Source organism: Amphiura filiformis, chromosome 13, assembly GCF_039555335.1.
Source record: "Amphiura filiformis chromosome 13, Afil_fr2py, whole genome shotgun sequence".
In the NCBI taxonomy this organism is placed as follows: Eukaryota; Metazoa; Echinodermata; class Ophiuroidea; order Amphilepidida; family Amphiuridae; genus Amphiura; species Amphiura filiformis.
In genome coordinates, this window is record NC_092640.1 from 45,992,798 (window position 1) to 46,018,585 (window position 25,788).

Below are 25,788 nucleotides of genomic sequence, written 5' to 3' on the forward strand. Positions count from 1 at the left end.
AGGTGTTTAGTATGGAGCAATACAATATCCGATTGTACTATACTAAAGAGTGCAACACAAGATTGCTTGTCAAAACATTGCCTAAAAGCTATTTTCTTGTATATCTATGAAAGTACACACATCTTAAAACTTATTAAGAAAAACAATGCTTCACTTCAAACTACAGTCATGCAAAAAGTTTGTAATAATTTATATTTTTCCTATATAAAAGCAGCTTGGGAGCCTAGTATCTACAAAATGTATTTAGTATGGCATTCACCTTTGTAACTTGAGAGGGGCATCGATGTAGAAAGACATTTATATCAGTCACCCGTAGATCATAGTTTCAACATTTGTCACCAAAAGACCCATAATTGTAACAATATAATGTTTTGCTGTTAAAACTTATCATCCAATGACCATATTGTCCCAATTAAACAATGGCTTGTGTGTTTTTTAAACAATTTTTATTTTTAGTGAAAGAGCCCCTCCTCTACGGTCCGACACCAAAAGACCCGTATTTTTATCAATGTATCCTGGTACAGAAAGACCCTAATTGAAAATTGCCTGAGAAACTTGGACATCGCTTTCATAGAAATGCCCCTCCCAGGAGGAGCACGCTATGACAAATATTCAAACTTTTTGCAATGACTGTGTTAGGAGATACCCAGCAAACACAAAATATCTTTATATTAAATTTATAAAACGTTTTTGTAACATTTACATGTCTGGTGACTAAAAGCTTTAACATTTTATACATTCTATATCAAAAACTGTTTTTAAAGTGGCAAAATGGTGTTGAAAAACATGTTGTCAATACTTTAATAACATTACATTATGTACAATGTTTTGTGGTAACTTTACACTGTTTTTAAAACATTTTTTGGCAACCTTTTCTGCCCTTCTGAAAATGTCACAAATTATTGTTTACTTCCTGGGTATTTCTACAGATGTACTTGTGCTTGAAAGACAATGGCCTTTTATTTGGTCACAACAAATTGCTAAAATATTTGAGGTAAATCTTGATTAGAAGGAAAGATTTTGGCAAGTGAGTGTAGTATTCAATTTCGGAATTAAATCTAATACTGGAAATTACTTTTTTTGCAACTTTGCATTGCACCGGGAACCTCCATACTTCATCGGGTAACTAGCGCATTGGACTGGTCATGTGATAACTAGGTATCGTCTAGATGGCATGGTCCTATCCTTGAATAAATAAGTTAAAGCGGAGTTCCCCTCTCTTGTTTAGTGATGGTTGCTTAATCCGCTTATATCACATGACCAGTCCAATGGGTCAGTTGCCTAATGAAGCCAGGAGGTTCAAGGTGCAACACTTCAAAGTTGTAAAAAAAGTAAGTTCTAGTATTAGATTTAATTCCAAAAATCCTGTTTGCAACTAGTGAATGACAAGAACATTCACACATAAGCATAGTATACTCCCTGACATAAAAATCAGTATGCTGTGAGGTGTATTTATATCCATATTGTTAGCCACATCACTGCATGTTTTAGGTTGCATAGCCTTGATTACACTACTTTTGGAATCACAGCATAATACGCTTGCATGTTAACCCCCTGAGCACTACCTGTCGATCTAACATTGCCTCCGATTGGTCAATTACATGATATCTTCACTTAAATCACCAATCAGAATGGAGCTTTGCAAATAATTCACCCCAAATTTTTTGTGTGGTGAAATTATTCTAACAATGTTGCTGATTGGTCCAACTGATAATGAAAACTTCTTTTTGGCCAATCGACAGATAGTTCTCATGGGTTTAAGACAGTACAATCAGAAAGCTTTCTCACATACAGAAGCATATTTTTATGTCACTACCAATATGTGATGCGATCAAGCAAAATCAGTCGGAACTCGGAAATATTGATTTTGAGATATAGCCGAATAAAGGAAATATTTCCCTTTGTTTCCTCTTGTTTTGGAAACTCTTTAATTGCTCATATTTTTGGAACTGGTTGTTCAATTTCAATGGGGTTTTCTGCAAAATCCAGCTTTGTAAATGTGTTTTACTATCCTGTAAGAAACTGAAAATTTATTATTGCCGAGTTCCGACTGATTTTGCTTGATCGCATCACATATAGAAGTGACAAGCAGTATATAGATAGGCTTTGCAATTAGGTTATTTTAGCACTTTTAAAAATAGCTTGGTATTTCATAGCAGTATAAATATCATTTACCATTTAAATAATGTGCATAGAAAATTACAGTAGGTTAAATTATGTTGTGGTGGAAATAATAGAAATTTGTTTGAAAATCTTCCAATACCGTAAAACCTCGTCTACAAGCATATAGAGTGCTTTTGATGAAAACTACATTAATCCTGGCGCCATCCATCAACAAAATTAGAACATTATGGAGATTTAGCAAATAAATTACTGATACAATTATATATACAAACATGTACCAATGCAAGACCAATTGGGATATTTATGGCTGCTTCGTTTTAATATATAGCCTTCATCAAAATCACTCTATATGTTTGTAGACAAGGTTTTACGGTATTGCTGTTAACTGCTCTGCTTATATCATTACAATATTCAATTTCTTAAACCCTAGTTATAGACCTTCATCATAACTCATCTTTTAAATCATGCTCTTTGGTATAGTCAGCCTGCTCCTTTGTTGCAAATAGTTGCATGTCATCTTTCATAAACCAATCTTGATACACCTGTATGGGGTCATTATTCCAATGTTTATGAAATGACACTGGGGTTTGATGCTGTAGGAAACCTTCTGAGTAGTCATCTGGTCTAGCCTAATATCACCATGGTAACGGATGGATGGATAGATGAAGAGAAAATGGAGAAAAGGTATTTAGTTTATCATTTAGCATGAGAAATGTGTCATTTATTTATCATTTTTAAATATATTTCTCCTTTTAAAAAGTACCTGTACTTAACTCATACCCTCAGATTAGCTCATTTGGAAAAGCACTACTATAGAAATTCTGAGATCCTGGGCCGAGCCTATTATTTAAATGAAGCAGTCAATTAATATTTTTTACCTTGACAATCGAACCCTGATTTCTATACACCCATTGGAGGCTTATCAAGTTTAAATGTGTGAAATATTTTGCCTTTACATCAACTGAACCAGTTCTGAATTCAGAGATTTTCTCAGTAACCATTTTTCAAACAATTTATTATCTACCAAAGTCATTACATTTGCAGGGATGAGAGTTTTCAGGCTTTTGCATAAAAATTCAGGCTTTTTTGTAGTCCAGATTTATGCAATTTCTTTTATTTTCAGCCCGTTTTAGGGCTATTCTGGACATTTTCTCGCTGTTTTCAGGCTTTTTGTCAAAAGTAGACTTTCATCCCTGATTTGCCTGGAGAGGCAGATGACAAGTAGCTACAATGCTAGACAAAATAGGTTGGAATGAAAAATAAAATGTGCACCTTGTAATGGCCATATTTTCGTTATTTTTAGAGTGATGAAATGGCGCTTTCTTTAGTGTCAAGTCTGAACATTACTCTCACCCCCAATACCTTCCCCTGCCCCACCAATCAATGCTGGGTACTACTGAGCGCACATGAACAAATTGTCAGGATTCAACATTGATTGGGGGGAACGGGGGCTCATTTGCAATACTGTACTAATTTCATTCCAACCATGGGTTGTAGTTAAGATATTGGTCCCAAGTTTGATTCTTTAAGCACTGTAAATTATCTTCATAAAAATCCATGGCTGACAGGTTCCTCTACTGCACTGGTAAGTTTTGGCAACCTGTACCAGCCTGAGCTAAATGAGGTGAAGACATTCTTATAACATAAATCAGCTTTATTGCAATTTGGAAATCACAACCTCTTACTGATATTTGCAAACCTTTGGTTTTGGCTTCAGCTTCAAAACAAATGAGTCAACTATATAGAATAAAAGATTATTTCAGTTGAGATTCATACACCCCTATAGAAGGCATGACCTTAATCTCCCACACAGGAGGTGCAGATTTCAAACAGTCACCCATTAACTTGATTAAGGTAACCCCACTTGATATCTACACTCTTGTGTGTGGAAGTTTAAGACTGTCTTCCATACAGGGTTTGTATGTATTTAAACTGAACTAGCCCATTTACCTGATGGAAGAGTGGTGAATGAGTGACTGGTATGTTGTATCTCTTTGTACACATGCCAATTATCATATCATCTGGGTCTTCATCTTTACCACAGCTACAGCCACTATCAAGAAGCTTGTTCACTGCTGCCCTGCTGAATACCATTCTGTGACAAGAGACAGTCAAGATTAATAGGAAAAATTTCACGGGAAAATTTTCTGGACACGTGACACCCATGGGCGCAGACATATTAGCATTATGGAATGTGACCCCGAGCACAGCGGGTGCTCTTCCAATGTATTTGAATAGGATACATTTCTCCTTGGATGCATGCAAAATAAGTTACTTGTCGCAAGTTAATAATGTTATAACAAGAGTTTCCGTAGATAAATATTTTTTTCCGTAGGTAGATATTTTTGAAATTACATTTTGATGATATTGTGAAGAAATTAAGATTACATCATTTTCAATAATTTTGCAATGCACAAATTTCTAAAAAAACTGTGGCCAAAAATACTATTCCAATTCAAAATAACTAAGACTTGTATAGCGAGGTCACCGCCGGAGGTCAGGGATCATGCTCGAGGTTACACTTACATTGATTCGCATTAGTCACATGTCCAGAAAATTTTCCCGTGAAAATTTACCTAATAATCTTGACTGAGAGATGAACATATAAATAATTAATTGACTTTAGATGGAAAAAAAGAAGTGAAGAGATCAGTCTTGATCTCAGTGAAATATCAGAATCCAGTACACTCATTCCAGATAGCTTTGTTTCCTTACAGATTCCATCACATTGTCCCCATGCACTCCTGTAAATAATTATTCCTGTGTAACTTTCAGAGATGTCACAGGCTGACCCAAAAAAATCCTGAACTTGCTAAGCGTAGCGAGTGAAGCGAGCGAAGCTCACACGCAACACGGCCGGGGATGCGGGGGCCCGCTTAAGGGCCCTCGGTGGGGTCCAGGGGCGAAGCCCCGGTAGGGGTCGAGGGGGCAAAGCCCCCCCTAAGCCAGATGGTTTCTGCACATTTAGCACCACTACAGTAAAGGCCATTTCAGAGGGTAAAAAGAACAGTTCAAAGCTCCTGCCTTGTTCTACACTTTTTATAAAAATTGCTTCCTTCTTCCAGAAAACATGCTTTAAAGTTTTCAGTTTCCTATACTTTTATGTACAACAGACACTCTTAAAAAAAGTTTTTTGGCTTTATTACATGGACAATATGGCTGATGTTGATATATGTGAAGCAGAAAGATAAGACAATAGGGCCACTCCAAAAGCGGAAAAAAAAATTAAAAAATGGTTTTTTGAAAATCCGAATTTTTTTTAAATCCCCAAAATCCGAAATTCGGATAAATCAGGAAATGTGACATCTCTGAACTTTTGGCTTCCACCAACTCCTGAAGCAAAAAAGGAACTCCTGTATCTGTGCCAAACATAGCAGTGAGGCTGCATAGCAAGTTTGAGGTTTTATGAAAAGTGATGGGAGTTGAGATATTTTGGGTTGAAAATGCATTTTTTTTCCAAAATTTACTGTCTACAAATCTGAACGTAAACAAGTAAAACTTCATATTTGCTGTGGAGATGTGTATTCAATATATGTTAACAAAAACAAATTCCATCTTTATATCTTGTGCAATCCTCTTTATTGCTTAAAGATAGGGACATGTTATAGGATTTGAATATATATATATATTGCCCTGTACTCATCATTTAAGTATCATCCATCACTAGGGCTCATAATGGCAACATATATCTTATAAGATAAAGTAAACGGCAAGAGCCTCCATAATTAATGTATAAATAGGCCAGTATGCAGCATGGAACAGTTGTCACCAAAAGACCCTACTTTGTTTCAAAATTACTTATGGTCACAATCTTTAGAACCAAGCAGACTCTTCCCCTATTCTCCCCCTCCCCCCATAGACCCCTTCCCATCATTTTCAGGCAACTTGACTGACCCATATGCAGGTAATATCAGCTGGTGAGTTGTAACATTTTGAACCATTTACTGAAATGTTTTTGAAAGAACCTGATCTAACCTAATAACAAGTAAAGTCATATATTTCAGATATTATTTTCTTATACTCCAAATACTGATCATTTGTGACCCAATCTGATCCACTCAGGCCAAAGTCGTAAATTTTGAGATTGAGTTAAGACATGTTTCTAACCTAATCCCTGACATACTTGGTTTGCGAGTATAGACAGTTACAAACTGTTTATAGATCCTTTCTTTGGGTTTGCACTGTATTATTGCTCCATATTTTTGCCCATCTCAATTTCATTATTGCCAACTTTGGTGTGATTGGATTATTAGTTATTAGGTTCAGCGTCGGTATGGTACGGGAAATTATCGTGCGCGAAGTGTCATACTGGGTGAAGCCGAAGGCTGAACCCAGTATGACACTGAATTTATCATACCACTAAGTCATTCTAAATTTTGAAATAATTACGTTTTTAAACATTTTAATTGCTGCTAAATAGGAAAAACATTACAAAAAATAGATGACTGTTCCGCGTGTTACAGATTGCGTGCATTTTACGCTACCGGTTTACGCTGAATCGCTTTATACGCGTACCTCGCCATACACGCGTGTCGGGCTTATGTAAATACGCTCTCACTGACTAGATATAAAGCGTAAAATACGCACTCATTGACTAGATACGAAAATATACCAGGTTAGCGGTGTTCTTTGATGTTTCCCTTAGTGGTATGATAAGATGTTATATTTGTACCTACCCACCACCTCCTGTGAGGTAATCATAACCATAGCCAGCCATATGAGCATAACCATACCGCTCACCCAAAACAACAGCATCATTAGAATCGTAACACGCCAATAACTTCTGCACTCTAGCAACGCTATAATATCAAATACAAAATAACAAACTGTAAAAATACACTTGAAAAGCAAGTTGTAAACAAAGGCAAAAATTACTTACCACAACCATTTTCACAACAATGCAAATTTGCCTGAAGTAGTCAGCGTCCTAGAAACTAGAGGACGGCAAAATTGCTCGCTATTGCAACATAGAGAACTCTATTTTCTAACTATATTATTGTGTAAGTTTATGTTCCAATGAATAGTTTTAAAGAACTGTTGAGAAGTAATCAGACAGTGGAATCACACTGTAGGATCAGATTAAACAACATGTGAATTTTTGCCCCCCCAAAAAAAAAAAAAAAAAAAAATCAGACACCATAAAAAAAATACATGTTCAAAATGAAACATTTTGGCTTGCGGCTTCTACGGAATATTTTCAATTTTTACAAAGAGGTCTTATTTATCAATGTATTTGGTATGTACACAATGGGCTAATCCCCAAATCTATACACCATATATTGAAGACATGACCTTATTCTTCCACATAGGGAGTGTGAATCTGTGGGGTTATACCTGAATGGGTGGGGTGACTCCGTTTGAAATCTATACTCCCTGTGTAGGTGATGAAGAGCATGTCTTTTGTAGGGGGTGTATGGATTTCAACTGGAATAGCCCAACAGAATAAAAGATTGACTGTTTCACTCACCTAAGTATCGTATCATCATCTGTTAACATTAACCATTTATGCTGGGCATATTTTGCATCAGATCTGAACATTTTAAATATTGCCATTGATTTCCCACAGTGACCTACAAAAAAAAATGCCCAAATCAATTATAAGTTACATCATTTTCACAAAATTAGAGAAGGAGAACCGGGACTCCCTACACCGCCACATATAATAGCGCCGTCAGCTATGGGGAAAAAGTTGGGGGTATTCGGGTCCTTGCCAACGATGCACAGAGATGAACGAAAACAAGCGTCTTGGTATACTCGCGTGCAGGTCGCGTCAAGTGCATCTCACAAATGCGCTCATCATCCATGTCGCGCTTGCATGACAACAAATGCTTCAAGTGCATTCCGAACAGAATATAACCAATTTTTTCCCCATGTCTGTATCAAGATGGTGGTCGAGTCCCGGTTCTCATTCTCTAATTCTGTGATAATTTCTAATATAATAAACATATTATTTCCACAAAATTCCCCATTACCATACCTGCCAACATTGAAAACCTAGAAAACAGAGTACATGGCGAACGTAGGGCGCGAAGCACCCATAGTATCGCCTCTGACGGCGGGGGGTCCAGGGGCCCGCTCAAGGGCCCCTGGTGGGGTCCAGGGTAGAGGGTTTCTACACTGTAAAAACCCTTATAAGCCCCTTCACAGAAGACACATTTTATAGAAAAACAACATTAAAGAACAAGGTGAGAATGAAGCCCAAGGCTTTTATACACTTTGAGGAGGGATTTATACTCCATATCTAGCAACAATTTCAACACATATTTGATGACTACAACCTTTGAAAAAAATGTGAAAAAACATTCTGGGACCTGTTTTTATAAGTTTGAAAAATATGCTTCCTTCACACAGAAAATGTGCTTTAAAAAATGCAGTTTCCTATACTTTTGTACATAACGATCATTTGTTGAAGCAATTTTTTGGCTTTATAACAAGGCCTACATGACTGATAGGACATTGATATGATACACAATACAAAGGTGAAAATTTTTTAAAAAATCCATTTTTTTTCTTAATTTTTCTTAAGTTCTTGGCAACTCAGGCGGCGGATGACATGATCGAGCCGGCAACTCGTGAAACCGCCCGGCCGTATGGCATTTTCAATATACTCGGTTAGTTTTGTGGGGTTCATTATCGAACCCCAACGGTTTTAGCTTGTATTTATATTATTTATCAACATAGGCCTATTTGTTTGTGATATTTCAAGCGTTTTAAAATTTCAAAATAATCCCATTCAATTACACGGTTGACGATGAAAATTTACTGAATTTAGGGAATGCATGTCATACACCACCTGTGGCAACTTTAAAGAACCTCTAGACCTATTCTGAAGGTTTGCATTTGAGGAGGGATTCATACTCCATATCTGGCAACAATCTCAACACATATTTGATGACTGCAACCTTTGAAAAAATGTGAAAAAACATTCTGGGACCTGTTTTTACAAGTTTGAAAAATATGCTTCCTTCACCTACAAAATGTGCTTTTAAAAATGCAGTTTCCTATACTTTTGTACATAACGATCATTCTTTGAAGCGATTTTTTTGGCTTTATAACAAAGCCTACGTGACTGATAGGACACTGATATGAGTTATAAAGTTATAAATTCAGAAAAAAAAACATGTTTTTTTGACTTTGGGAGAACCACTAGACGTATTCTGAAGTGCTAGGATCATTCACAGTTAATTTGAAAAAAATTGGAAAAAATTACAAAAAAATTACAGTTTGTTATCTTTAATATGCAAACCATTTAACCAATATTTACCTCTTCATCTATCACATTATTATACATGCATTGGTTTTCCATGCATTTATAATATGTGCTAGATGAAGAGGTAAACATTAGTTAGTGGTTTGCATATTAAGGATAACAAACTGTAATTTTTTTGTAATTTTTTTCCAATTGTTTTCAAATTAACTGTGAATGATCCCAGCACTTCAGAATAGGTCCAGTGGTTCTCCAAAGCCGCCGAAAACTTTGGAATAAAAAAAAAAAAAAAAAAAAATTTAAATTTTTTTCAGAAAATCGGAGTACTCTGATTTTCGGGGTTTAAAACTCGAAATCAGAGTAACTCCGCGAAAATCGGAGTAGTTGGCAGGTATGCATTACCACTGCAAAAATGTCTACATTTTTGCCCCATAGAAGCATTTCCACAAAATTCCCCATTACCACTGCAAAAATGCCCCATAGGAGCATTTCCACAAAATTCCCCATTACCACTGCAAAAATGTGTAAATTTTTGCCCCATAGGAGCATTTCCACAAAATTCCACATTACCACTGCAAAAATGGGGCAAAAATGTGTACATTTTTGCCCCATAGAGCATTTCCACAAAATTCCCCATTACCACTGCAAAAATGTGTAAATTTTTGCCCCATAGGAGCATTTAGTGATTTCTTTATAATGACTGCAAGCCACAGGAGGAATGCCCCCTGACAATCACAACATACAGCTTCTTACCTCTTTCAGTATTGGGTACACCTGAAGCCACAGTAGGTATAGAGGAATCCTCTATATCACTGACATATATAATGTTGGCTGCATACTGGCCCCATGTCTTCTTAACAATGGGTACTGAAAACAAAAACACATCACACAAAATGTGGGTTTAAAGGACAATGCACAGATTTGTGGGTATTATTATAATAGTCACCTTACGATTTTAAATGTCTCTATAATTATTTTGACTTGATGAAGATTTTAATTTTATATAAAACACCAAAGAAAGTTGCCAAGAACATGTTGATTTTTACAAGTACATATCTGTATAACTGGGTTGGACTCTTTTTGGAATGCACTCTTAATCCAAAGGTGGCAGGTTCAAATCCTGCTTCAGTATCTGTGAAAACCACTTCAAATACATTTAATCAAGTATCAATTTATACATAAAGCATTAATTTTTATTGGGCTTCTTGGCAAAAAAATGCTAACAAACACCTTATTTGGTGAATTTATCATCAGCTTTGAGACAAACTTTTTTTTTTCATTTGGCCTAACTATATTCTGTAAATTCTGACCAAAGATTCGTCATCTTTTATTGCAATTCAGATTTCTGTTACATACCTCTGTCTTTGTGAAACTTCTCACACGTTTTCACTGCAAACAGAACATCATCTTGGGAAACAGGCTCCCCCTAAAAAATAAATAAAGATACATACTAAGTAATCATGTAGGTGATAAATGAATATCAACTTAGGTCATGAAGATATGCAGGCACCCACCTAAATGCAACAAAAGGTCTATTTTTAATGAAAGTTTATGTGCCCAAACCGGTGCCGAGTCTCAATAGCACATCCAACAGCACCCCCACATGTTAATTGGGGCTGAAGAAAGTCTAGCGAATTGCAGACAGAAAGCTACCCAAAGGTGAGCTATTTTACTGCTGTAGAGAAACAAGATTCATTTAATATGAAGATTAATCTTATAAGATCTACCCATGCCAATGAATCCTGGCTATAAGTCTGTATGGAGTGGACATACTCCGGTAGCCTGCTGAATCTAATAACTAAAACTGAAAGTACAAAAACCTGAAGCTGAAAAAGCTGTAACTAAAGCAATCACCAGATCCCAAATAAAGAAGGCTTCTGTTCCGATGGATGTGAATAAATCAACGATAACTACATATCTGATGAAAATCCCACAACAGACTGGGATGTGGCACAAATCAAACACAAAGAACAGAACAAAATTAAGATGCAAATAAAAGAAGGGATATTGATCAGAAAAGGCATACACCTAGAATTGTGTAGCCTATATCATAACAGAGATTATCCAGCTCATAGGACCTGCATAATCCCTCAATGAAGTCTTGACAATAGGCTAATCTGGTTTAAGCTTAAGGGCTGGGGTATGAACGTTTGGACGGTATTTATTTTGGGACATTAGAGCACATCTGACATATCGAATTGCATTCTGAATACAAAGAATGTCATTCTGATATCAAATAATTTTGATTTTTGAAATTAAATTTAATACATTTTATGGCAAATCATTAAAATTGATATTTTTGATATTTAACAGTACTTGAAGTGAACTTTATAAATCTGATGATTTATACTTAAAGTGTATGTAGGTGGGATGAAAAGCCGACGATCAATTGAAAATTTTGACTTTTCAGTATTGAAGATATGGATTTTTTCCCCAAAACACCAAAAAAAATTAGGTCGTTTTGGGAAAAAAATCCATATCTTCAATATGAAAGGTCAAAATTTTCAATTGATCGTCGGCTTTTCCTCCCTGCTACATACACTTTAAGAATATATCATTAGATTCATATAATTCACTTCGAGGACTGTTATATATCAAAAATTTGAAAAATATCAATTTTTATAATTTGTCATAAAATTTGTATTATATTGTGATTTTCAAAAATGAAAATTATTTGATATCAGAAAGACTTGCTTCGTATTCAGAATGCAATTCGATAGGTCTGAGGTGCTCTCATGTCGCACAAAAAATACTGTCGAAACGCAATAAACGCTCATTTTAGATCCCTTAAATGAAGGTTACACCAATATAATTTTATTCATTATCAATCTTCAACACACACATGCTAAATCTTTGCCCAAAACTCTCATTGGAGGTACATTTTAATTGGATTTGCTTCTAAGACAAATCTTTGGATATTATAATAAAGCATCAGTTATGATCTCCTGTACTTGTGTAGTTGCATAATATATGTTTGTGTGTATTGTATACCTTGACTGCTCACATTAGACCCAGTTTTAACTACCATTTATCAGTGGGAGCTGGTAGCCCAATGGTTAGAGCGTCCATCTAGTGTACAGAAGGTTGTGGGTTCGAATCCCATGCCTGCACATTCCCTTGCTTTTTTCAAGTTGGTTTGTGTGCCGGTCGGGATTTGTATTTGTTGTCTTGTTTAATTGTAACACTTTGGGTTGGTAAACTGTTCTTTCTTTCTTTCGTACTTTCATATTGCCAATCATGATGAACTTATAAAACAGTTGAATCTACTTACACACATTGGCAGTTTTGATGGATGGGCTGTAACACATTTCTGGGGCTCCTCATTCACACTAGTACTGATGCCTTCTGCTATGATATCATCCTCCATGAAATCCAGATTCAAGCCGACGTTACCCGCACAAAACTCTGGGATGTGGGTGACGCTTGTTCCTTTTCCATCGTTCCAAATGTAGTACGCCAACTGCAAATATTGTTAAAAGATAAAAGCAAATGTGCTTCATAAGTCATCAAAATAAGAAAAGAAATTCTGGATATAACCAGCATGTAATAAACAGGCTGACTCAAAATGATTGGTATCCATCAGTTTTAAGGTGTTGTGATTGGGTAGTTCACAGCATCTTGCGAATGGTAGTGAGCTTTGGCAAGATTTGCATTGATCATTTCATAGCGAGCGTATAGAAGAATTCAAATATCACAGATATACTTTTGTAGGTCTTGTGGTTCTCGAGTTATGTTGTAAAGAGGGCTGGAACAACAACACTCACTTTGTAAAACATACATAACTCACAATAAATCAAGCAAGTTTTCAAAGTGTATGATTTGTAGAGTTAACTTTTGCAAAACATCAAAGTGTTATTTTTCAATTCACCAGCAAAGTGTTACGTGTAATCTGATTATCACTATGTCAACTGAATTACACTTTTGAGTTCTGCACCACAATCAAAATGATCGCAATACAAAGTCTATGTCATGTACTACCAATGTCAAAAGGTGCATGATTCAGTTACTAGGGAGTTATGTAATCACTTCGCTGGCAAATAATATATTGATTTAGTTATTGAAAATCGATATTTTGGCTTTGACCAACAATACCACGTCTACCCTTAATAGATTGAAAATCCTGCTTCTTTCAAATGCAACAAGGGATCCTCTTGAAATGACCAGATTTGAACTATAAACCTTTCGTGCATGTGACATTAATCTACAAATGTGGTGCATCTACTGTTATATTTTCTCTTTCTTTTATCACCGCCCACTGTGGACTATCATAACATTTGTACCATAAAGAATAATGGCACAAAAATAAGTAGGCAGTCTTCCTTTCTTTAATTTCACCAACCTCGTGTTTGACATCAATAGCAAAATCTGCTTTATGTTCTTCACTCTCCCATCTTGCTGCAAGACTGGAAAATGAAAAAGTAGAAAAAAGAACTTTATACTTATCATCTATAATGTTAACAGAAATTTCACAAGCTAACTGCAAGTATTCGTGAGGTAAGTAGTTACTATACTCAGGGGCCACTTGTACTTCAAGTGTATCACCCAGGTAGAAAGAAAAAACAAATAAAAAGGGTATTTTTTTCACAGTCTGGCGCAATACGAGAATATCTCGCTTAGGATATCAAAAACAGCAACACAGGGATAAACCTTAATCGCATAGAAGTTACTCAAAAAGGGTAGCTAAACTAGATACAAAGATGTTAACCAAAATCAGGTGAAAGGAAGGTAAAATACTAGTGACATAGTGCTCAAAATCTCCTCAAAACATGTGCTTTTTCATTGTTTTTTCCCTTCAATCCTCTTGACTGATCACTATCAGTAGTTTTAGGCGTGTTCATCGCAACTCATAACAGTAAAATACCGGTACTTGCTTTGGGTAGTAAAACAACTGCATAGTACCTACTTTGGGTTCACCTTACACTAATGAAATATATTTGTTTTGGGTACTTTATGAAAGTTCTAGTATGCGAGTGATATACAACTTGAAATAGAAATTGTGCCCTCCCACAAAGCAACTTTCCTTTAATAATGAGCTTATGTTATTACACCATCTCCTACTTTGGTGGAAGCGGCGATGGGCCAAGCACTAAGGCTAAAAGGACTGAGCTCCTTTTGCAGCAGCAAAATAGCAATTTATTCCATCAGTGTATTAACTTCAAGTATATACTGGACTGAGTTTTAAGATGCATTTTATTAAGAATGTTACTACTTTCCATACTCATAGCCTACCTTTTTAACAAAGACTGACTAAATAGCCAGCCTGCTTCAAAGTCAGGATATTTAAATTTGGAAGTGTCCTCAATAAACCTGAAATGATGTATAATGGTTGCAGATTTGTCATGAAGACCACGAGCCAGAAACCAATCCTGTTGATACAAATATATAAGAAACAATTACTGCAAATAAACTATAAAGCAAGCCCTGGATTTATCATGACCTACAGATCAAATGCTGTTTATTGTGTGCATAATTAGGCCAAAAAAAAAAAATTGTTGTGTTGCCCTCAACCGTCCGACCCTAAATCCTGAAAAATCAGGGTCGCAATTTTTGTTTGTTTTTTGAATGATGATTTTTACAGATTTGTTCAAAAACTCAATGTTTTTACTTAAAATTAATATTTTATTGAAAGACTAGTCTTCAATTGATGTCTAACAGGTATCCAGAAGTCAAAATTGACAAAAGTCCCCTAATTGAAGAAACATTATTTAATATTTGAGGGGATTTTTAAAAACTGAAGGTTTAAAAAAAAAAAAAATAAATAAAAAATCCGACCGTCCTACCCAAATTTCCCATTTTCCCACTTGAGGGCAACACAACAATGTGGTTTTTTGGCCTTATGCTGAAATATGTCCCAAAAGTTCAAATTTGTAAGAAAACCTTTATGGTCCACTTTTTTAGTGAAAATTTCAAGAACAAACTTCCACTTTTGGAAGCTTATTTTTCCACATTTTGGAAGTCTCACACTCCCAATTAACTGACCACAGTCACTTATTTTTAAATCTTTCAAGTTAAAACTTTGCAATAAACTTACCTTTTGTGAATCATATCTGGAAAGCACATTTAGTAAACCAGTAATGCTGACCCTGCTGTCCTCTTCACAGAAAAACAGCCACTTGTAACTACCAAAATCTTTATGGAGTCTATAGCATAAAGCAAATGTATAACAACAATTATACAGGGTGGTTGAATAAAATAAAATGATTTTAAGTATAAAGCGGCAGTCTCTGTATGGTTAGGATTTGTGTTATTTTTTATTAAAAAATCATGTTCTGGAGGTATCTGACTCCTGCAAAATGTTCCAAAAATGTTCCCCTGGTTACGAGGTTTATTGTCACCGAGCTTAAGCCCCGTACTCCTTACAGATGTATAACATGCGGGGTACCTCAGGGCAGTATCTTAGGGCCTCTTTTATTTCTTTGTTATGTGAATGATATGCCAAACTCTGCTGATTGTTTACTATTACAATATGCTGATGATAGTGCCCTGATGTACTCTGACAAAGACCCAGAAAAAATTGCAAAGAATCTTAGCACTACTCTGCAAAGTTGTAATAAATGGTTAATTGAAAACAAATTGTCGCTTCATATGGGCAAAACTGAACTAATTCTCTTTGGATCTAAGCGTAAACTAAACAAATATCCATCACATGTGACGGTCAAATTATCAACGCTAAACAGTCTGTAGTTTATCCTGGGCTCGAACTAAATCAATATCTTGATGGTGAACAAATTGTTTTTAATATAATTAAGGAAGTAAACTCTTGCCTAAAATTCCTTTATAGGTAAGCAAATTTTTTTAATCATAGCATTTAAAAATGAATGTCTTGTTTGTTGTTTTTGCTCCAATGCTTTGTTTTTGGTTTTTGGTGTTTTTTACCAGTCTTAACTTTTAATATCTTTTTTTTGTAATATAAGGACCCCTTTGGAAATAAGTTTTTAAGCTTAAAGGCTTATCCTTGGCATAGTGTTATGGATTCTGTATGTAAAAAAATTGTATGTTTATAGTAAGTATTTTACCTGTAAGTGCAATATAATGTTTGTAATGTGTATCCATTCTGAATAAAATCAAATCAAATCAACATCCAAAACCTTTTGGGAATATGATCCATTTAGATTTTCACAATGCCTTCCAAAAAAATGATGTGCAATTATTAATCTCAAATTGCGTCCATCTTACCTTGTTATCAGTGGAAGTAAAGTCCAATAACCAATGTGATTGTATTGCTCATGCAGTAGATATACTTCTGCTGCCCCCTACAATGGAGAAAAATAAATTATATCAAAATAAATCCTAATATTTTTTGAAAAAATGTTATTCTAAAATTAGATAAAGGAATATGAAATTTTATACCATGCAAATAAATGTTAAATGTTTAAGTTACCATGCACTGCGGATTTGCTGATTCAAGCTGTTGCCTATTATTAATAGTCAATGAGCCTAACATCAAAGATTAATACAGTACTTAATTGCTACATAAATTCTCTGCACTATTACTGAATAAAGGCCAAACATATTCAGGGTATAACATATTCAGGGTTGGCAGTATAAAGTACGTCTAGACATATTTAGAATGGCAAAGACTTGATGAATATATCTGCGAGGTCAAATTTGGGTAAAAATTGTCATTTTTGAAGAAAACAAAAAAATGGCCCAAATTTTTTCGGACCACATAACAAAAAAATTCTTGAGTAAGAAAATGTGTTTTATTATTTTTTTCATTAATCAATATTAGGGCCAGTTTTTGAAGTTGATCAAAATTTAAATTTAATATAAAAAAACAGGTCCTAGATATTTTTATCTAGTTTTAAAAATTAATTAAAAAATAATTTTACTGAGAATTTTTGTTACATGAATAAATTTGGGCAAAAGAAAAATGTTTTTTTGGATTTTCTCCAAAAATTAGCATTTTTGCCCGACCAGAATTCATCAAGTTGTTGCTATTCTAAATATGTATACTTTAATAAACTTTAGGCCATCAATTTAGCAGTTATGATGCCCCAAAAGTTTCCATAATTCCAGGGTTAAGACCAACCTAAATAGTAATTTCAATCACTTACTAGTTTTTGTATCCTTGCTTGTTGTTCTATGTCTGCCTTTGTTGCTTGTGCCTTTATTAAATGCCATGGTGTTGACTGGCTTCTGATTAAAAACACCACATCCTTTAATGTTACCTCATCTTCTCCCTGTATTAAATGATAATGACAAAGAGGATAATGATGACAAAATAATAACAATAATCATTTCATTTCATTCGACTGCAGAGCAGGAGACAAAAGTTTCTCCAAGCAAGCACCACAATCCATATATAGCTAGTATGGCAGTAGCATCTGTTTGTAAATCGTTGTTAGTCATCCACCAATAGCTTCTGTATAAGTAAGTCAAATAACTTGTCCTTTTTTGCCATGGTCTCAACAACAACAACAACAACAACAACAACAACAACAACAACAACAACAACAACAACAACAACAATAATAATACACAGATTTAGAGAGCGCTTTTTAAATGAAGAAACAAAGCGCTATGGAAAAGGAAAAATGCAAGAGGGAGGAAACCTTAGGTGAAAAGGTGAGTTTTAAGGTTCTTTTTGAAAGTTTGGACATTGGGAGAGTCACAAATGTGGGAAGGCAAGCCATTCCATAGAACAGGGGCAATGATGGAAAATGATCTGTCACCAGCCAACTTGTGGGATCTTGGAATGGAAAGGCAAGTGGCAGCAGTGGAGCGCAAAGAGTACCCAGAATGACGGGTGTGAAGGATGGAGGACAGGTATTCAGGTGTAGATGAAGCAACAATAATCATGATAATAATAACAATAATTATAATAAATGAAGACAGGAGCAAAGAAATTAAAGTTTGGCTGAAGGGTAATTCAAACTGTTGATGTGAAATAACACTTTTTAACAAATTAAACCAAATCACCAAAGCTTCAATAAATTTGTATAATTACTCAATTAATTAGCATAACATTTACAGAAATCGCAATAGTAGCAATTGAAGAAAGTCAAGGCAAAGGGTTATGCCCTAATGTCAAAAAATGATCATATATGAAAATCAAATTTTGCCCTTTTAGTTGTAGTAGTACATTCTAAGCTAGTAGTAATTGTCTATAATATAATATTTGATTATTTATCACTTGTTACATCCTGTATGTACTTGCCAGTGGGTGCACTCAACTTCTGAAGTGATAGACACCCTTTTCTGAAGTCAAATATACCCAATGATTGAAGTCGTACTCGAGTTAGGATTGACTACCCATGCAATGACCCCAATTTTTCAAACTTTGTCATTCAAATGCTAGTATAAATATCTCTTATTTCAGCAAATTTGTATTGTAAATTTGGCGAATTTGGACAAAAATAGAATTCTGCTCAATTGTTATGAAATTTTCTACCTAGAGACCTTTTTTCAAAATTTTATACCAAATGACCACCTTTCTTCTGAATTTGATACCCAATGACCCCTTTTTTCATTGTTTATACCCAATGACCCCTTTTTAAACAACATTAAGCGATACAGCCCCTACTTCTCGAAGCCATTAGGCACACCTGACACTTCTAAAGTTGCCCAATGCCCCCCCCCCCCCCGTAACATATGTAATTTCTAATTCTAACTTGGTGCAAATTCTGCAGAACTGTCTCATCAGTCTTATGTGCTGAAGCGTGAGCACTGAGCAACTAGTTGCAAAGACTGAAGCTTTATCATGTTTATTATAGGTATAGCAAAAAAATTAAATACATTCTGTAAATCCGCTTATGTAATAGCGGGCAGATTAAAACATTCTGGGTAGCAGACCATAAATCATAATATATTCTGCAAATCAGGTTATGGTCAATTATGCATTTTAAAGTATACATAAAATAAATAACATTAATATTATGAATATTTTTGGTCACTTTCCCAGCAGCTGGGCTGCATCCTAATCCCATGTGAAAAACTACATAGTGTGATATGATAACCACATATCGCCACCCTGCTACATGTACGCTATTATTGCCCAAGTCATTTTTTGTAATTTTTAGAAACAGTACAAAATATGGTTCAAGCATGCATCAGCTACGTAATTACCCTAATCATTTCTGATTATACAAATGCATGTTTGAACCATATTTTGTCTCAATACAATATATAACACAGAATTTGCAAAACTCCAATTAACTTTTGACTATTATGAGGTGAAGAGAGTTATTTTATACAAGAGGAGTCTTTCCATAGGTCACATTACCAACATGATTGGAATATGGAGGATATAAAAGCGGCTCGGCTGAGGCAGCATCATGACAAACCTCAACAAACAAAACAAAAATGCTCAAGAATTAATCATATTTTGAAATTAAGACAGCTTTGTAATTTTTGTATAAATTATTTATTTTTTAGAAAAGGTAATTCTGGTGTTCTCCACAGGGGGTCCTCAAAGAGTTGTCTAATTAATTGCGACCAATAATCAAGATAATGTGAACAGATATCATCAACAAGAAATTACTCTCAAACATGTATGCACATTTTAACAACAAAATCTATATAAAACCTGAATCCAACATTTTCATTTTAAATGAAAGAAAATTACTTATTTAATGTACATTAATGCATTCATACAAATATTTTATTATCACATCTTAGCCAATTGGCCAATATGTACTGACCTATAAAGTAAACACTTGTTCAACAATCATAATGCAATTAGCAAATAGTCTAGACTATTACATGAATAGGAATCATAATTCAAGTTGGGTGTTAACACATTCTTGTCAATAATTAGATGCTCGGAAAGAAACATTTGAGATCAGGTCACTGGGTCATTTAACCTGATCAATAAGGTTATTTGCTCCATCACCAAGGAAGGGAAGGGGCTACTAGAGCTTACTAGCTTATTCATCCCCATAATGCACTAATCAAGTACTCCTGCCCGTGCACCCCATCCCATCTTGGGAAATTATGTAAGGCATAATATTTGGACTGCCGTAATATTCCCTGACCCCTGGGTATCCATGTAGACATTTACATGCAACCAATTTCCTGTTGTTAAGCTACCATTCTTGAATCCCCAGGTTGCAGGGCCAGAGCTATGGCCAGGATTTGGTAATTATTTATGTTACAAAATGCTGCATGCCCCAGTTGCCCCTACCCCTGGAGCGCACCGACCTGTTAATCCCATAATCACAGCTTGCAATTCCCACAGTGCCCTACATTTCCTGGCATGGGGGTGGGGGGGGGTATGTACATGAATACTGCATCAGCTGGACGGGTCCTTAAAGAACTTGAGGAAAATTACCCTCGATTAGAGAAAAGAGAGGGCAATAAATCTTCTTTCCCTGGTCTTATTTTCACATACCACTGTCAGCAGGAGGGCTCCCAGCTCCAACCAAACCATGGAAATAACCCTTTCCCTTCTTCCCTGGACCTCTGTGCGACTCAGTGCATACCCTCAGTAGGCTTATGTGGTAAAGTTCAACATTGTTATTCAATATGCAGAGGTCAATTTCTTATTTAGATATTTATTCTTTCTTTTAATATTGTCTTTTTAAGATGGTTCTTTCTCTTAATAACATTTTCTAAACCTTTATTCTTTATGCAGTAGTAACAATTTTACCTTGGTTAATGTTGAAACTTGATGAATTATTGAGCATGCAAGGAGTTAATAGACTGCCCAGGGCATTTTTTGTCTGCCTGACCATAGACACTGATATTTTATCCTATTTTATTTTTTCTTATTTTCACTTCATAAATTTTCCTCATGTGATTATATGAAAATAATTTAAGCTGTTGTTTTAGTGCAAAGAATCAATTTGAAATACTAAGGCCAAATAAAAAAAATAAACATGTTTCACGTCCCCTCCCGCTTCCTTTTTTGAGGTTTTCTCAATTAATTTTTATTTTTGAAATTCAGTTATAACTTTTCAAAAAATATGTCTAGGAAGTTGGGATGCTTGCTATAGCCTTGTTAAGATACAAGAAACATTTTAGGCAGGTTTTGTGATCATTAGAGGGGGTGTAACTCTCAGAACAACAAATAAAAAGGGCCTCCTCCTTTTTCCAGGCATTATTGTATCGTGTCGGATTGTACGCTAAAACAGCTCTAAGTATGGGTATTTACACCAATTTTGCAATAAAAATAGAAAATAAAAAGCCCCTCTCCTCCTTTTTTTTCGAAAACCCGGACGTGAAACATGTTTTATTTTTTACTTAGCCTAACAGAAACATATAACAATGATAACCAGAGTCTGGAACAAGGTAAAACTTGTAGTGAACATAGCTTGGTGCAAACCCCATTATAAAAATAGCCTGGAATAGTGGTTGAAAGTAACCCAAGCACTGAATTGCTGGAGGGCATATAGTATGGTGACCCAAGTCCAGTTGGTTATGATGACAGGTGGACCACTATGCCCATGGTAATTGCCATGGCAACTAGCTGTCACAGCTGAAAATAGCTGGAAAAAGCATGGACTGAAAACTTTTAAGGATATGTAGACCGGCATAATGAACAGAATAAATTATGTAGCATACACAATAAAAACACACCTCTAAAATTGTATAAAATTATTTTACAGATTGTGGGAGAATGGGACCACTAGTGCTAAATAGTACCGCTTTTTCTGTGGTACGTATAAAATCATGTGGGATGGATGGTAGTCACCGGGGGTAGTCATTAGTACTTACAGACTAAACTTTTACAGTAATGAAGAGCTTATTTCCAAACCGTGTTAAGTCCACAACCCCATGTGTCTCATTTACTTGTGAGCCTACAATCACAATTACTTCAAGTTTGACATTAGCAACAATGAGTTGTACCATCAACAAGCTATTATTTACCATAACAATGCTGTATAACTATTGTTCTCATTTGGGAAACAAAGGCTTCACACTGTATTGTTACTGTGCGTCCATCCACTGTTTGCTTTGTAATGGTGCATCCAACTGAAGTTACCTAGCATCACAACACATTGCAATATCGCACAGGGAAATCAGAAACATGGGATAGTGGACTTAACACGGTTTGGAAATAAGCTATTGACAGTTGTTAGGACTCATACTGTTTTGAAAGCACATTGTCTGCAACACAGAGACTATCTTGGTGAAGTATGCTCTCGAAAGTGACTATAATTGATGACATTAACCAGTGAACATTTTTGGAGTGTAAGTTTATGTTATTGTATCCCCACTGCACCATAAAAATAGTTTAAAAAGGCAAAATTTAAAAACATTAATAACGATATCTGAATGTCAATCACACTCCACTATATTATTTTATTACAGTCACTTTTGGATGATTCCCCAGGAATGTACATTGTCTACAATATATGCCTGGCTGCGTTCCAGCAGACCTGGTTCCAGGTATTGATGATGTCAACCAAAACAGAAATACTATTACATGGTCTTAATAACAATCTACTGAAGATTAGGTTAATCCATATACAGGGTGTATCAAAATAAAGTATACAATTTGAAAAATGCTACAAGATTAAAAAGTATGAGGCATTTGGTCAAAATGCTATATAGTTGATAGCTGAATCAACATCTTGTCCTCTCACACAAAGTGTAAAATCACTGGCGTGTGACTATTAATAAGGACCCGGAGGCTATTTTTGTGAGCCGAGAAAAAATGCAGTTAATAAGGACTCAGTGGCTATTTTAGTGAGCTGTGTAAAAATGCAGTTGAGTGAAGTCAAATCAAAGCAACATGAAAATTACATGTTTAAAAACGTTCTTGACAGCAATTGACAGTCTTAGTCTTCAACATGGCCATCTGAGGGTGACCACCATTCCTCTGAAATTAGCTCTCCACAGTCCTCAACATGGCATTCCAACCACATCTAATGAGAGATCTGTCCTGCCTGGATGTCAATTTGTGCAATTATGTGGAGTTCATCAAGGTCTTCTTCTTCTTCCAAAGTGCCTCCCTCATATGTATGAGTATTATCGCACTGCGTACAGACAAGCTGTACTTACGGTATTTTTACTCTGGAACCTAGAGTAGATGAGTGTATTTTTGAAGCACTTAGGAGCACTTGTGAAAACCTCCGATTTCAGATAGCCCCACAAGAAGAAATCAGAAGGTGTAAGATTAGGAGATCTTAGGGGTCATTTTAATTGGTGCTCTAACCCTAACCGCCTAGGCCCTTTTTGGCGACGGGAATTGAAAGAAGGAAAGAATAAAGAGAGAAAAGAAGGAAAGAAGTTGTTTGCTCTGGGTGGGATTCGAACCCGAGACCCCTCGCATGCCAAGCACTCGGTCGGCGACACTTTGCCACGGGTCTTGGGCTTCGCTGGCCAGCTTAAACCGTGCCTATATATCACTTAGGGCGATTGCGTCATCACACCACGTGGGATGCATGCACGAACAGCGCATATATCAAGTAGTATTTTGTAGTATTCAGGAGCGTAAGGGTTAAGGAAGCCTATACTGAGTTTCGATAGTGGTAACCTAACCCTAACCGCCTAGGCCCTTTTTGGCGACGGAAGGGAAAGAAGGAAAGAATAAAGAGAGAAAAGAAGGAAAGAAGTTGTTTGCTCTGGGTGGGATTCGAACCCGAGACCCCTCGCATGCCAAGCACTCGGTCGGCGACACTTTGCCACGGGTCTTGGGCTTCACTGGCCAGCGAAACCGTGCCTATATATCACTTAGGGCGATTGCGTCATCACACCATGTGGGATGCATGCACGAACAGCGCATATATCAAGTAGTATTTTGTAGTATTCAGGAGCGTAAGGGTTAAAGCAATCACACAATTCTGCAAGGCATTCTGTCAATTACTGATAAAGAAAGCTATGGTGAAACTGTGATTTTCATGTTACCGTATTTTAATTTGACTTCACGCAACTGCATTTTTACACAGCTCACTAAAATAGCCACTGAGTCCTTATTATAAATGGTCACACACCAGTGATTTATGTTGTGGGAGGACAAGATGTTGATTCAGCTATTAAAAGCATTTTAAATTTTGACCAAATACCTCCTACTTTTTAATCTAGTGGTATTTTCCACAGTCTGTATACTTTGTTATTATTATGATACATCCTGTACAGCTCTATGGGTTTATCTTGTCAGATCATATGTCTGTGTTCAATCAACCATTTATTTCAACAGACTAACAACAAAAATGTTTGCACATGCCCAACACTGAGTGCACCATACTTAAAATGCAGGCTCCAAGTATCAGAAAATAGATTTTTATATCTATTTTCTGATAAAATACTTAGGTTTTCATTGACTTTAAAATATGGTACTTACAAAAAGTACTGTCGGTACCGGTACGGAATTATTATTGATTCATTTTTATTATTTATTTTAATAGGCCTATTTTTTCACATTTTTCATCAAAAATGGTCATGTTAAAATTAATACCAAAGTCATGATGAAATGATTTTTGTTGCCCTCTTTACATTTCACTTCAGGGCTATATTAAATTGAAAAGTTGCACCCGACTCATTTGAGGTTTCCTCACTCAGCAGTTTGTACTAACTGAAGAATGACACTAACATGACTAACTGACACTGACAGTAACTTCAACTTCAAGTTCAAAGACAAAGTAAAATTTTATATAGCTGGGATGGGAAAGTCTAGTACAGGGAACCCATACCGTAGTAGCTCTGCACAACGGTAGGCCTATGGGACGAAGTGCATGCAAAAAGCTAGTGCAACGCAATTGCATGATTTCAATTAGAGTTTGTACTAAAAAAAATACAAGGCTCCTCTAGCTTAAATAGTTGCATGTTTGTCATAAAATTAATTACACAGCTTCTTGTACTTCTTACCTAAACTCTTATGCTTGAAATTTTAATAAATATATTCCATTACTTATCCAGAATAAATTAAAATTCATCAGCACATGATTCAAGTTGGCGCAGCAAAACTGAGGTGGCACTTCAGTGCAAACTTAGATAGGGCATCACCAATAACGAAAATGTCATACCGATAAATGATGTGTCTGTTTGCCCGTTTTTTTAAGTTTGCCTTGCAAACTAGGGAAAGTCTTAATCTGTACTGTATTATTATAAGATATTTTTTCCATGCTATGCTAGAATTAATCAATCCACCTTTATCGATTTTAAAATTGCATCTCTTAAAATAAATACTCCTTCTGTAGGTTCGTCTGTGTGGCCTGGGCCTGGCTGGTCGATCAATCTCATCGATAAAACATTATCACTGCTGTTTATGGGTACGACTTATTTTCAATGGGGTTTTACCTTGTACGTGGTGTCCGGTGGTGCATACGGATCAAACGCTTCAACAACCGCAACTGAAATAAGTAAAAACAAAATCAAAATGTCAGTGATGTGCAGGAAGTTTTAAAGATTAGATATTCACTTTTTGAATGATTGATGAAGCTCGAATAAAGTAGAAAACAGTCAAAACGTACCAGCTAAACAGAGGAAGCAGACAGCTTTCAGAATCGCCATACTTGCAATGATTGTACCGCGTGTTGTTTACGCTCCATAGGTTTCTTCGATCGCAGAAG

General features: G+C 35.7%; 1 protein-coding gene across 1 annotated transcript; it reads right to left on the reverse strand.

The window, feature by feature from the left end:
- Positions 1 to 13: 13 nt before the first annotated feature.
- On the reverse strand, positions 14 to 25,782 carry LOC140168422 (beta-1,3-glucosyltransferase-like). Its single transcript, XM_072191810.1, has 14 exons — positions 25,690 to 25,782; positions 25,517 to 25,569; positions 17,389 to 17,514; positions 16,508 to 16,584; positions 15,363 to 15,471; positions 14,561 to 14,697; positions 13,671 to 13,734; positions 12,603 to 12,791; positions 10,688 to 10,757; positions 10,085 to 10,198; positions 7,592 to 7,694; positions 6,801 to 6,923; positions 4,075 to 4,219; positions 14 to 2,753 (listed from the first exon to the last, which is right to left on the reverse strand). Exons 1-14 carry the CDS (start codon positions 25,727 to 25,729, stop codon positions 2,568 to 2,570), a joined length of 1,536 nt encoding a protein of 511 aa, XP_072047911.1. The 5' UTR covers positions 25,730 to 25,782; the 3' UTR covers positions 14 to 2,567.
- Positions 25,783 to 25,788: the final 6 nt, after the last annotated feature.